We start from the raw sequence: 12,712 nt of genomic DNA, 5'->3' as shown, positions 1-12,712 counted from the left end.
CTATGGGCCTCAACCTAATACTGTAGAGCTACGGGCCTCAACCCAACACTGTAGAGCTACGGGCCTCAACCCAACACTATAGAGCTATGGGCCTCAACCCAACATTGTGGAGCTATGGGTCTCAACTCAACACTGTGGAGCTATGGGCCTCAACCTAATACTGTAGAGCTACGGGCCTCAACCCAACACTATAGAGCTATGTGCCTCAACCCAACACTGTGGAGCTATGTGCCTCAACCCAACACTATGGAGCTATGTGCCTCAACCCAACACTATGGAGCTATGTGCCTCAACCCAACACTGTGGAGCTATGTGCCTCAACCCAACACTGTGGATCTATGGGACTCAACCTAATACTGTAGAGCTATGTGCCTCAACCCAACACTGTAGAGCTATGTGCCTCAACCCAACACTATAGAGCTATGTGCCTCAACCCAGCACTGCTATGGGAAATGGTTATACTGTACAACTGTGATGGTGGCATGTACTGATGGGCTCTTAACCACATACTAAAAAGCATATGGTATAATAATTGTACATTTCTAATGCTACTATTAATCATGTGACTATCCCAAATTAAAGAGTAAAAGTTAACTTTGTTCTGAAGAAATGTCAGAGAATAATTTCTGTTCTAAATATGAATACGACGGGGGAGTGTGTGTCTTTGTCTTTGTGTGTGTGTGTGTCTTTGTGTGTGTGTGTCTTTGTGTGTGTGTGTCTTTGTGTGTGTGTGTGTGTCTCTGTGTGTGTGTGTCTTTGTGTGTGTGTGTCTTTGTCTTTGTGTGTTGTGTGTGTCTTTGTGTGTGTGTGTGTCTTTCTGTGTGTGTGTGTGTGTGTGTGTGTGTGTGTGTGTGTGTGTGTGTGTGTGTGTGTGTGTGTGTGTGTGTGTGTGTGTGTGTGTGTGTGTGTGTGTGTGTGTGTGTGTGTGTGTGTGTGTGTGTGTGTGTGTCTTTCTGTGTGTGTGTGTGTGTGTGTGTGTGTGTGTGTGTGTGTGTGTGTGTGTGTGTGTGTGTGTGTGTGTGTGTGTGTGTGTGTGTGTGTGTGTGTGTGTGTGTGTGTGTGTGTGTGTGTGTGTGTCTTTCTGTGTGTGTGTGTGTGTGTGTCTTTCTGTGTGTGTGTGTGTGTGTGTGTCTTTCTGTGTGTGTGTGTGTGTGTGTGTGTGTGTGTGTGTGTGTGTGTGTGTGTGTGTGTGTGTGTGTGTGTGTGTGTGTGTGTGTGTGTGTGTGTGTGTCTTTCTGTGTGTGTGTGTGTGTGTGTGTGTGTGTCTTTCTGTGTGTGTGTGTGTGTGTGTCTTTCTGTGTGTGTGTGTGTGTGTGTGTCTTTGTGTGTGTGTGTGTGTGTGTGTGTGTGTGTCTTTCTGTGTGTGTCTTTCTGTGTGTGTGTGTGTGTGTGTGTGTGTGTGTGTGTGTGTGTGTGTGTGTGTGTGTGTGTGTGTGTGTGTGTGTGTGTGTGTGTGTGTGTGTGTGTGTGTGTGTGTGTGTGTGTATATATACACACACACACACACACACATGTTTACATATATGTCCTGCATATATATCACAATCACAAATGGCCCATTTGTTAGCAGCTGAACAACTGGATAATTCAGACTGAGTAATGACTTTCTCCATGTCCTAATTAACCAGGCATCAGAGAGGTATTTTTAGGGGGGGGGGGCTATTCAAATGCCTCTATAAAAAGGAAAGACTCTAGACTCTATCCTCACAACCCAATTCCAAGCAAATTCATCTTTAGATTTTAATTAAAGGTACAATATTTGATCGCAAAACTCATCTTCCTCTACTTTTCCTCTCTGTTATTCCCTGCAGGGGAGGGGTGACCTGCTTAGCTGTAGTAAGGCTGAGCCTGGATGAAACAACTACCATATACAAGGTGAGGTCTTGGTATCAGTGTAGACAACGATATGAACGTACTGTACATTTATGGTTGAGAGGTGTAGTGTAGTGTAGTGTAGTATAGTGTCGTGTCGTGTCGTGTAGTATAGTATAGTATAGTATAGTGTAGTGTAGTGTAGTGTAGTGTAGTGTAGTGTAGTGTAGTGTCGTGTCGTGTCGTGTAGTATGTGTAGTGTAGTGTAGTGTAGTGTAGTGTAGTGTAGTGTAGTGTAGTGTAGTGTAGTGTAGTGTAGTGTAGTGTAGTGTAGTGTAGTGCAGTGTAGTGTAGTGTAGTGTAGTGTAGTGTCGTGTCGTGTTGTGTCGTGTAGTGTAGTATAGTGTCGTGTAGTGTAGTGTATTGTGTAGTGTAGTGTAGTGTAGTGTAGTGTAGTGTAGTGTAGTGTAGTGTAGTGTGGTGTAGTGTAGTGTAGTGTAGTGTCGTGTCGTGTTGTGTCGTGTCGTGTAGTGTAGTATTGTGTAGTGTAGTGTAGTGTAGTGTAGTGTAGTGTAGTGTAGTGTAGTGTAGTGTAGTGTAGTGTAGTGTAGTGCAGTGTAGTGTAGTGTAGTGTAGTGTAGTGTAGTGTCGTGTAGTGTAGTGTCGTAGTGTAGTATAGTGTCGTGTAGTGTAGTATAGTGTAGTGTAGTGTTGTGTCGTGTCGTGTAGTATAGTGTAGTATAGTATAGTGTAGTGTAGTCCTGGCGTCGTGGCGTCGTGGTGGAACAAACTCCCTCACGACTGAATGCACCAATTTGTAAGTCGCTCTGGATAAGAGCGTCTGCTAAATGACTTAAATGTAAGTGATGTAAATGTAGTGTAGTGTAGTGTAGTGTAGTGTCGTGTAGTGTCGTGTAGTGTAGTATAGTGTAGTCAGGAGCAAACGGGTGTAGAGAGGAGTGGCTCACTTGTCACAGCAGCAGGCCCCAGCGAGGGCACAGGGTCAGGGCAGACACTTTCATTACAGGAATCACGAGGATAATGCACTTTACTGTTTGACTAAATCATGGTTTTTGCCCCCCCCCCCAAAAAAAAAAAACCAATAGGACGTTTTGAGTGAGGTGACAATCTAGAATGTGCTCTTTCAACATTTATAGGCACCCTTTCTGTTTTTTACAATCCATGATCTTGACTGTCTAACTGATAACCGAGTTGGAAGCAGGTGTCTGTGCTGATGCCATGTTTGAATGTGAGTTTGCGTAACCTCAGGTCAGTCTATCAGATAATCGCTATCCACTGATGAACCAAAGGCACATCATTGATTAGTATTAGAGAGAAATCTTTAAAAATATTTTTGGAAAAACAAATCTTTAAAAAGAAATCTTAATAGGCCCATGTCACCTTTTTCATTTTTTTTAATATTATTTTTTAGATAAAAACATATTTTGGTGTGTGTCCATTTTGACCAGCCTACCCAACAAAAACAATGTCCATCCCATCTGGCATTTGCCAGAATTATCAGATAGCCAATCCACCCATGAGTGTATTATAGTGTAGTATATTGTAGCAGCAGACAGGAGCTTCCTCCTCTTACCTGCACATGATCTCGTGTGTCAGTAACACTCGGCACATCTCAGGGTTCTTGTCTTGCCCTTCATAAACAATAGCCTGCAGAAGGAGGGGGGCAAAGATTATATTAGAAACAGGTTGAGGATTTGTTTTTTGAAGCAAGGTTGGGTTGGCACTGGTCATCACAGAGGCCCACTAGATCTGCCCTGGAGAGAGTGTTCCTACTGTGGTCTGGATCACGTCTGGTAACATCTCCCTCCACACAGGGACTCATGCTGAGATCTGGGTCTCTCTTACAGATGTACCCTGTAATATGTATCACACGTCACTTCCTGCATGATAAGAAAATGAAATCCGACAGAAGTTACCCAGATGAGGGTACGGTGAGCGTAAGGTGAGGGTACGGTGAGGGTAAGGTGAGGGTAAGGTGAGGGTACGGTGAGGGTACGGTGAGGGTACGGTGAGGGTAAGGTGAGGGTACGGTGAGGGTAAGGTGAGGGTACGGTGAGGGTAAGGTGAGGGTAAGGTGAGGGTTAGGTGAGGGTAAGGTGAGGGTAAGGTGAGGTGAGGGTAAGGTGAGGATACGGTGAGGGTGAGGTGAGGGTAAGGTGAGGGTAAGGTGAGGGTAAGGTGAGGGTAAGGTGAGGGTACGGTGAGGGTTAGGTGAGGGTAAGGTGAGGGTACAGTGAGGGTAAGGTGAGGGTAAGGTGAGGGTAAGGTGAGGGTACGGTGAGGGTAAGGTGAGGGTTAGGTGAGGGTAAGGTGAGGGTTAGGTGAGGGTAAGGTGAGGGTAAGATGAGGTGAGGGTGAGGTGAGGGTAAGGTGAGGGTAAGGTGAGGGTAAGGTGAGGGTTAGGTGAGGGTAAGGTGAGGGTAAGATGAGGTGAGGGTGAGGTGAGGGTAAGGTGAGGGTACGGTGAGGGTAAGGTGAGGGTAAGGTGGGTGTAAGGTGAGGTGAGGGTGAGGTGAGGGTAAGGTGAGGGTACGGTGAGGGTAAGGTGAGGGTAAAGTGAGGGTACGGTGAGGGTAAGGTGAGGGTAAGGTGCTCTTAAAGCATTGGACTACAACTTCCAGCCCGTTCGCATCTGTTCCACTTCTGGTCCAAATCATCTGCGGTGGTCCAGTCATCAGCATTTAGCTTGATTTTGGTTAACATTTATTTTCCTTTGTGTGACAACATATCAGCACATATGTAGTAACCAAGTATGTATTTTCACTGCCATTCCAGGGTGTTTTAGAGTCAAACAGGGCTGTGGTCCAGTCAAACAGGGCTGTGGTCCAGTCAAACAGGGCTGTGGTCCAGTCAAACAGGGCTGTGGTCCAGTCAAACAGGGCTGTGGTCCAGTCAAACAGGGCTGTGGTCCAGTCAAACAGGGCTGTGGTCCAGTCAAACAGGGCTGTGGTCCAGTCAAACAGGGCTGTTAGTGCGGATGGAAATATGACTTCCTGTCTCTCTGTAACATGTCCTGTGTCCCAAATGGTACCCTATTCCATATAGGCATTGAATTTGAATTTGACCAGGACCCTAAAGGACTCTGCTCAGAATTAGCACACTATCTAGGGAACACGGTGCAATTTGGAATGCAGGCTTGTTTGGAGGTTGGAGCCCAATGCTCTGTCTGTCTGAAACATATACATGACAATCAGCTGATCATTGGAAACAAATGTGGCCTTTCAATTCACCACCTAAGACTTGGATGCAAAACAGAACACTACACTGGTAGACATTATCCTTAGCGATTGTGCTACCCATATACACCATACAGATTATAAACATTCCACAAATGTAAAAGGACTGTTGGAATGCTAAATCTCATTGTCCAGTCAAAGACCATCATGCCCTCTCCTCCCCGCCCGCCCTGCCCCGCTATCACTACCAACACCCTCTCTCTCTCCCTCCCTCCCTGGAATTTTAAAGAACAGATTCCACTTGAACAACACAAAAACACACAGAGCGGCCCTAAGAGCTTAACGTAGTATTTACTGCCTCTGGCCGGGGGATGTTTAATGAATAGCAGCGTGTGTCGTGAGAACTCTGCGGGACCCGTCCGATATTTCTGTCCAAGGTGGGAGGGAGGGAAGGAAGGGGCCATCCCGGGTCCTGGCTTCCCACAGTGCTGCAGAGCAGAACATTATGTAAAGAGAGAGAAGAGGGGCTGAGAAAAGAGAGGAGCTGAGAAGAGAGAGAAGAGGAGCTGAGAAGGGAGAGAAGAGAAGAGGAGAGGAGCTGAGGAGAGAGAGGAGAGAGGCTGAGGAGAGAGAGTAGAGGAGCTGAGGAGAGAGAGAAGAGGAGCTGAGTAGAGAGAGAAGAGGAGCTGAGAAAAGAGAGGAGCTGAGAAGAGAGAGAAGAGAAGAGGAGCTGAGGAGAGAGAGGAGAGGAGCTGAGGAGAGAGAGAAGAGAGAGAAGAGGAGAGAGAGAAGAGAGAGAAAAGGAGCTGAGTAGAGAGAGAAGAGAGAGAAGAGGAGTTAAGAAGAGAGAGAAGACAGAGAAGAGGAGCTGAAAAGAGAGAGAAGAGAGAGGAGAGGAGAGGAGCTGAATTAGAGAGAGAAGAGAGAGGAGAGGAGAGGAGCTGAAAAGAGAGAGAAGAGAGAGGAGAGGAGAGGAGCTGAGAAGAGAGACGAGAGGAGCTGAGAAGAGAGAGGAGAGGAGCTGAGAAGAGAGAGAAGAGGAGCTAAGAAGAGAGACGAGAGGAGCTGAGAAGAGAGAGGAGATGAGCTGAGAAGAGAGACGAGAGGAGCTGAGAAGAGAGAGAAGAGGAGCTAAGAAGAGAGACGAGAGGAGCTGAGAAGAGAGAGGAGCTGAGAAGAGAGAGAAGAGGAGCTGAGAAGAGAGACGAGAGGAGCTGAGACGAGAGAGAAGAGGAGCTAAGAAGAGAGACGAGAGGAGCTGAGAAGAGAGATGAGAGGAGCTGAGAAGAGAGAGGAGAGGAGCTGAGAAGAGAGATGAGAGGAGCTGAGAAGAGAGAGGAGAGGAGCTGAGAAGAGAGATGAGAGGAGCTGAGAAGAGAGAGGAGAGGAGCTGAGAAGAGAGCGTTACACAGGAGGGTCACAGTGATCGTGGCTGTTGAGGGAGCCTCTGAGCCCTACTGACCCCTACTGACCCCTACTGAGAAGAACAGGTTGACTGAGTCACTGTCAGTGCTCACACTGTGACTCTGTACTATATATACAAAAGTATGTGAACACCCCTTTAAATGAGTGGATTCGGGCTATTTCATCCACAGCCGTTGTTAACAGATGTATAAACTCGAGCAAACAGCCATGCAATCTCTATTGACAAACGTTGGCAGTAGAATGGCCTTACTGAAGAGCTCAGTGACTTTCAACGTGGCGTAGGATGCCACTTTTCCAACAAGTCAGCTCGTGAAATGTCTGCCCTGCTAAAGGTGCCCCCGGTCAACTAAGTGTTGTTATTGTGAAGTAGAAATGTCTAGGAGCACAAACGACTCAGCAGCGAAGTGGTAGGCAACACAAGCTCACAGAACGGGACCGCCGCGTGCTGAAGCGTGCAGCGTGTAAAAAGCGTCTGTCCTCTGATGCGACACTCACTACCGAGATCCAAACTGCCTCTGGAGGCAACGTCAGCATAAGAACTGTGTGTCTGGAGCTTCATGAAATGGGTTTCCATGAACGAGCAGCTGCACACAAACCTAAGATCACCGTGCACAATGCCAAGCGTCGGCTGGAGTGGTGTAAACCTCACCGCCATTGGACTCTGGAGCAGTGGAAACGCGTTCTCTGGAGTGATGAATCACGCTTCACCTTCTGGCAGTCCAACCAACGAATCTGCTTTTGGCGGATGCCAGGAGAATGCTACCTACCCGAATACATAGTGCCAACTGTAAAGTTTGGTGGAGGAGGAATCATGGTCTGGGGCTGTTTTTCATGGTTCGGGCTCGTCCCCATAGTTTAAGTGAAGGGAAATCTAAACGCTACAGTATACAATGACATTCTAGATGATTCTGTGCTTCCAACTTTGTGGCAACAGTTTGGGGGAGAACCTTTCCTGTTCCAGCATGACAATGCCCCCTTGCACAAAGCGAGATCCATACAGAAATGTTTGTTTTTTTAGATTGGTGTGGAAGAACTTCACTGGCCTGCACTGAGCCCTGACCTCAACCCCATCGAAACACATTTGGGTTGAATTGGAACGCCAACTGTGAGCCAGGTCTAATCGACATCAGTGCATGACCTCCCACTAATGCTCTTGTGGCTCAATTGAATCAAGTTCCTGCAGCAACGTTCTAACATCTGGTGGAAAGCCTTCCCAAAAGAGAGGAGGCTGTTATAGCAGCAGAGGGGAGGGGGGGGGGCCAACTCCATATTAATGTCCATGGTCATGGAATAAGATGTTCGACGTGTCCACATACTTTTGGTCATGTAGTGCATGATTCACACTGTGACTCTTTAAAACCACAGGGATGCATAAGACGTCATTGTGAATATGCTACACTACTCACGGGCGTGTTTTATGGAAAGTGGACTGAGATGCTCGGTGCTTTATGAGTGCAGTGGTAACTGGGAATGTTCTGTTATTTTTCCGGGAACATTCTCTTCTATCCTTCTCTCGGAGGATTGAATATTCATGACTCATCGTGCAGAGTGTTTCTCATATACAGGAAGGGCAATGTCTCTCTGCCTGCACTGCTTCCACCTCACTCTGTCGTTAACAGTGAAGAGGGTGCTAGCTGCTCGCCGATGTCTGCCACTGTCTGCCTGGTAGGAGGAGTGTAATGGTCTCAGTCTATCTACTCTAGCGTGTAAACTCTATGCCCATGGCGGTGACGGTGGGGCGGTAAGAGGGAGGAGAGACGAGGGGAGGCGAGGTGTGGGCGAGCAGTTGGGATGCCAGACTGGAGAGTGACACACCATCTGGACCAGCGTACACCTCTTCCAAAATGCCTCAGCTTTGTTGTCACCCTCCCATAACCTAACAACACGTTGTCCCAGTGCCGGCAAATCTCTCTTTGACGGCAAAACAGTCAACACATGGAGTCGGCACGGTAACCACACGACCAATCAGCAGCCTCGTGTGCAGGTGTAAATATGGTGTTAAAATGTATCTGTTCCCTCATAACAGTGAGTGAAAAACTAGCCTCTGCTCCACAGCTACTTCTGCAGTCAGGGTGACGGTGAAAATGACTTGTTCCCTTGGTTTCACTTTGACAGAATAAGGACCAAGGTCTTCTAAAACAGCAGTGCATGAATCAACGTCTGCAGGCCAGGAATACACTGCTCTCAATGTCCAGCTCTTTACTGAGCACAGCCAGACCTTTGTGCAATGATGTCCTCCAGTAGAGAAATATTAATCATGACAGATGAACTCATAGAAATATAAAGTCATGAAATAATGTACACGAACGCTCCACAAATTTTTACAATGAAGATTACATATCCCGAGTCCTTTGTTAGAGGGGATGCCAAGAGTTTGTCAAAATCATTGAAGCCCTCTCACCCTGTGAGTTTATGCTTTCACCATGTTCACTAAATATATATATTTTTTCAATAATGCCAAATGAATAGCGCTGAAAAACGTGTATTTTTCTCTCTCTCTCACAAGCAGGAAAGAAACAGGAAGTACACACAGAGCAGTGGCGAGGATGCAAACTCATTAACACAAAACATAAATAACATAGTGGTATTTTTGGCTTGTCTTTCAGTCAAGGTTATAAAAACAGGAGTTGCTATGTGACACCTTCATTTAGAGGGTGCTGAGGGACGGTGCTGAGGGACGGTGCTGAGGGACGGTGCTGAGGGACGGTGCTGAGGGACGGTGCTGAGGGACGGTGCTGAGGGACGGTGCCCAGACGATCAGCCCCATATCGCCCTCCAGGCCTCAGCTTTAGGAACCTCACCACACTCGTCATTACTACTACCACAATATAATCCTGAACAAGGCTGAATATCCAACGCTATTATCGGGCAGCCTCCCAACGGCAGGAAATGTCTCATAGAATAGATGAATAGCCCTTTGTCTGGTTTGTTAGTGTCACTGAAGTGTTTGCTGTCTACATATTGTATACAGCTTCTGACACATCTGGAATTGTAATTAGGGGAGAATCTGGCTGCAAACTGCAGTTTGTTATTTAGTTAAGTTTGACCTACTACTCAGCATGACATTTTACGGTGTGATTCAACCACGTCTTTCTATCTTTGAAGTGCATAAAAAACAAGACCTCCTTCTCCACCGTCGATGCAGCACGTACATGACATTCACACCTCTCCTGTGCTAACAACAACATGATGCATTAACAAACACGTAGCCTCCATGTGCCTTTTTAATACATATTTAAACTCACTTTTCCATTTTCATTTGCCATTTTCGTCATTGGCTTTGATATGACGGCTGAAATCTAAGGTGTGTAAACAAGTTGCTATAAATATGTGGAAACGCACTTCCCACTGTGTTAGCGTCATCGGTTAGCGTGTCACCAGGACCATGGCAGCCTTTCTTCCCAGGCCGCCACAGCAACACAGATACTTTTAAAGAGGTGCCACGTTCAGTCTGCCTGTCTCCGTCTTTGTTCCCCCCCTCAAACTAGCAACTACCCCATCCCATCCAATCCCACCCCATCCCACCCCATCCCACCCCATCCCATCCCACCCCATCCCACCCCACCCCACCCCATCCCATCCCATCCCACCCCATCCCATCCAATCCCACCCAATCCCACCCCATCCCATCCCCCCACCCCATCCCATCCCATCCCACCCCATCCCACCCCACCCGATCCCACCCCACCCCATCCCACCACACCCCACCCCATCCCAACCCATCCCATCCCAACCCATCCCACCCCACCCCATCCCACCCCATCCCACCCCACCCCACCCCATCCCACCCCACCCCACCCCACCCCACCCCATCCCACCCCACCCCATCCCACCCCACCCCATCCCACCCCATACCACCCCATCCCATCCCACCCCATCCCATCCCACCCCATCCCATCCCACCCCACCCCACCCCACCCCACCCCATCCCACCCCATCCCATCCCACCCCACCCCATCCCACCCCACCCCATCCCACCCCATCCCATCCCACCCCATCCCATCCCACCCCATCCCACCCCACCCCACCCCATCCCACCCCATCCCATCCCACCCCACCCCATCCCACCCCATCCCACCCCATCCCACCCCACCCCACCCCACCCCACCCCCAGCTCAGCTGTTCTGGCTCCAAACCTCAGGGTAGGAGAGAAAGAGAGGTGGAGAGAGAGAGGGCATGCGAGCGATAGATAAAGTGGGAGGGTGAGAAGAAGAGAGAGAAGGAGGGAGAGTGAGGAGAGGCCCTCCTGCCTGCTTTCTGTCTTTATCAGATCTGTCAACGGTGGAGAACATGATCGCAGATACAACTGTCAGACTGACATTCGGGGGCACTACTCTCTCTCTATTCTGTGTGATAGTAGTGCTGATTTTATAGTTGGTTATACAATAAATACTATGTTTATTACTGCAATTCTATGGTTGTGATGGAAATGAGAGTACTACTAACAAGTGTGATTACAACATGCATGGTAGCTGTCAATACCGTTATCCACTCACCATAAACTCCTCCTCCGTCTCTAGTAGGGTATGAAGCCACAGTGACACATTAGTGGTTGTTCCGTTGGAGCCACAGCACAGTGCAGTGGTGGTGGTGGTGGTGTTGGCCACAGTAATAACAACACAGTGAGTCTTAAACTCTGTGGGTAGGTTTATAGCATTAGTATGATAATCCTTGATTTCCATGAGGGCTGACCAGCAGCACGCAGGCAGCACTGTGATCAGACACTGGGACTCATAGCTGTGACAGACAGACAGACAGACAGACAGACAGACAGACAGACAGACAGACAGACAGACAGACAGACAGACAGACAGACAGACAGACAGACAGACAGACAGACAGACAGACAGACAGACAGACAGACAGACAGACAGACAGACAGACAGACAGACAGACAGACAGACAGACAGACAGACAGACAGACAGACAGACAGACAGACAGACAGACAGACAGACAGACAGACAGACAGACAGGCAGGCAGGCAGGCAGACAGACAGGCAGGCAGACAGGCTCCTCACTGGAGAGAATGTGCATGGAGCTTTGGATCCGATCATGTTGACCTTATCCTTCCTAACCAAGCACAACAATGGTTTGGCTGGACCACTTGTTAGTCTTCCTTTCTCCCCGCCCCCATGTCATCAACAGACTACAGCAGTCTTTCTACTGTTAAACCTTATTATTAGAGCTACCAGGTTTTTCCTGATCGTATGATGCCGGCAAACTTAAATCGGTTTTACCTCATTTCAACCAGCATGTCACATGTGTAACTCCAGGGAACAAAGCTCTAGACCACCTTTACTCCACACACAGAGACACATACAAAGCTCTAGACCACCTTTACTCCACACACAGAGACGCATACAAAGCTCTAGACCACCTTTACTCCACACACAGAGACGCATACAAAGCTCTAGACCACCTTTACTCCACACACAGAGACGCATATAAAGCTCTCCCTTGCCCTCCATTTGGCAAATCGGACCATAATTCTATCCTCCTGATTCCTGCTTACAAGCTAAACCTAAAGCAGGAAGTACCAGTGACTCCCTCAATACGGAAGTGGTCAGATGACGCGGATGCTCACATACAGGACTGTTTTGCTACCACAGACACAGACACAGGATTCATCCAATGGCATTGAGGAGTATACCACCTAGGTCACCGGCTTCATCAATAAGTGCATTGACGACATCTTCCCCACAGTGACCCTGCGTACATATCCCAACCAGAAGCCATGGATTACAGGCAATTTACAACAAGACGCTAACGTAACACTGCTAAAAATGTCCAATACAACACATTACTGAGTACCACTCTCCATATTTTCAAGCATTGTGGTGGATGCATCATGTTATGGGTGTGCTTGTAATTATGGAGGACTGGGGAGTTTTTCAGGATAAAATATTAATGGAATGGAGCTAAGCACAGGTAAAATCCTAGAGGAAAACCTGGTTCAGTCTGCTATCCACCAGACACTGGGAGATGAATTCACATTTCAGCAGGACAATAACCTAAAACACCAAATCACCTAACAGGCCAAATCTACACTGGAGTTGCTTACCAAGAAGACAGTGAATGTTCCTGAGAGGCGGAGTTACACTTTTGATTTAAATCTGCTTCAGAATCTCTGGCAAAGATCTGAAAATGGTTGTCAAGCAATGATCAACAAACAATTTGACAGAGTTGGAATGTTTATGTCTCCACACTCTGGGCTCCAGTATTAGCACCTCTGGTATTCACTATGAGCTGTGAGGCCCCAGTGACAGCTCTGTCAACC

The 12,712-nt window shown here is 47.8% G+C and overlaps 1 protein-coding gene across 1 annotated transcript in view; it reads right to left on the bottom strand.

Annotated features, from left to right (window-relative positions):
- Positions 1-12,712, bottom strand: part of LOC124014325 (transcription factor COE1-A-like) — a 332,099-nt gene that overhangs the window by 312,779 nt on the left and 6,608 nt on the right. The window contains 1 exon segment of the mRNA XM_046329183.1: positions 3,407-3,480. Coding sequence (XP_046185139.1) covers positions 3,407-3,480 — 74 coding nt within the window.

The sequence above is a fragment of the Oncorhynchus gorbuscha genome, linkage group LG02 (assembly GCF_021184085.1).
Source record: "Oncorhynchus gorbuscha isolate QuinsamMale2020 ecotype Even-year linkage group LG02, OgorEven_v1.0, whole genome shotgun sequence".
NCBI classification, from domain to species: Eukaryota; Metazoa; Chordata; class Actinopteri; order Salmoniformes; family Salmonidae; genus Oncorhynchus; species Oncorhynchus gorbuscha.
Note: the sequence above shows the minus strand (reverse complement) of the source record. Positions and strands in the feature narration are given on the sequence as shown.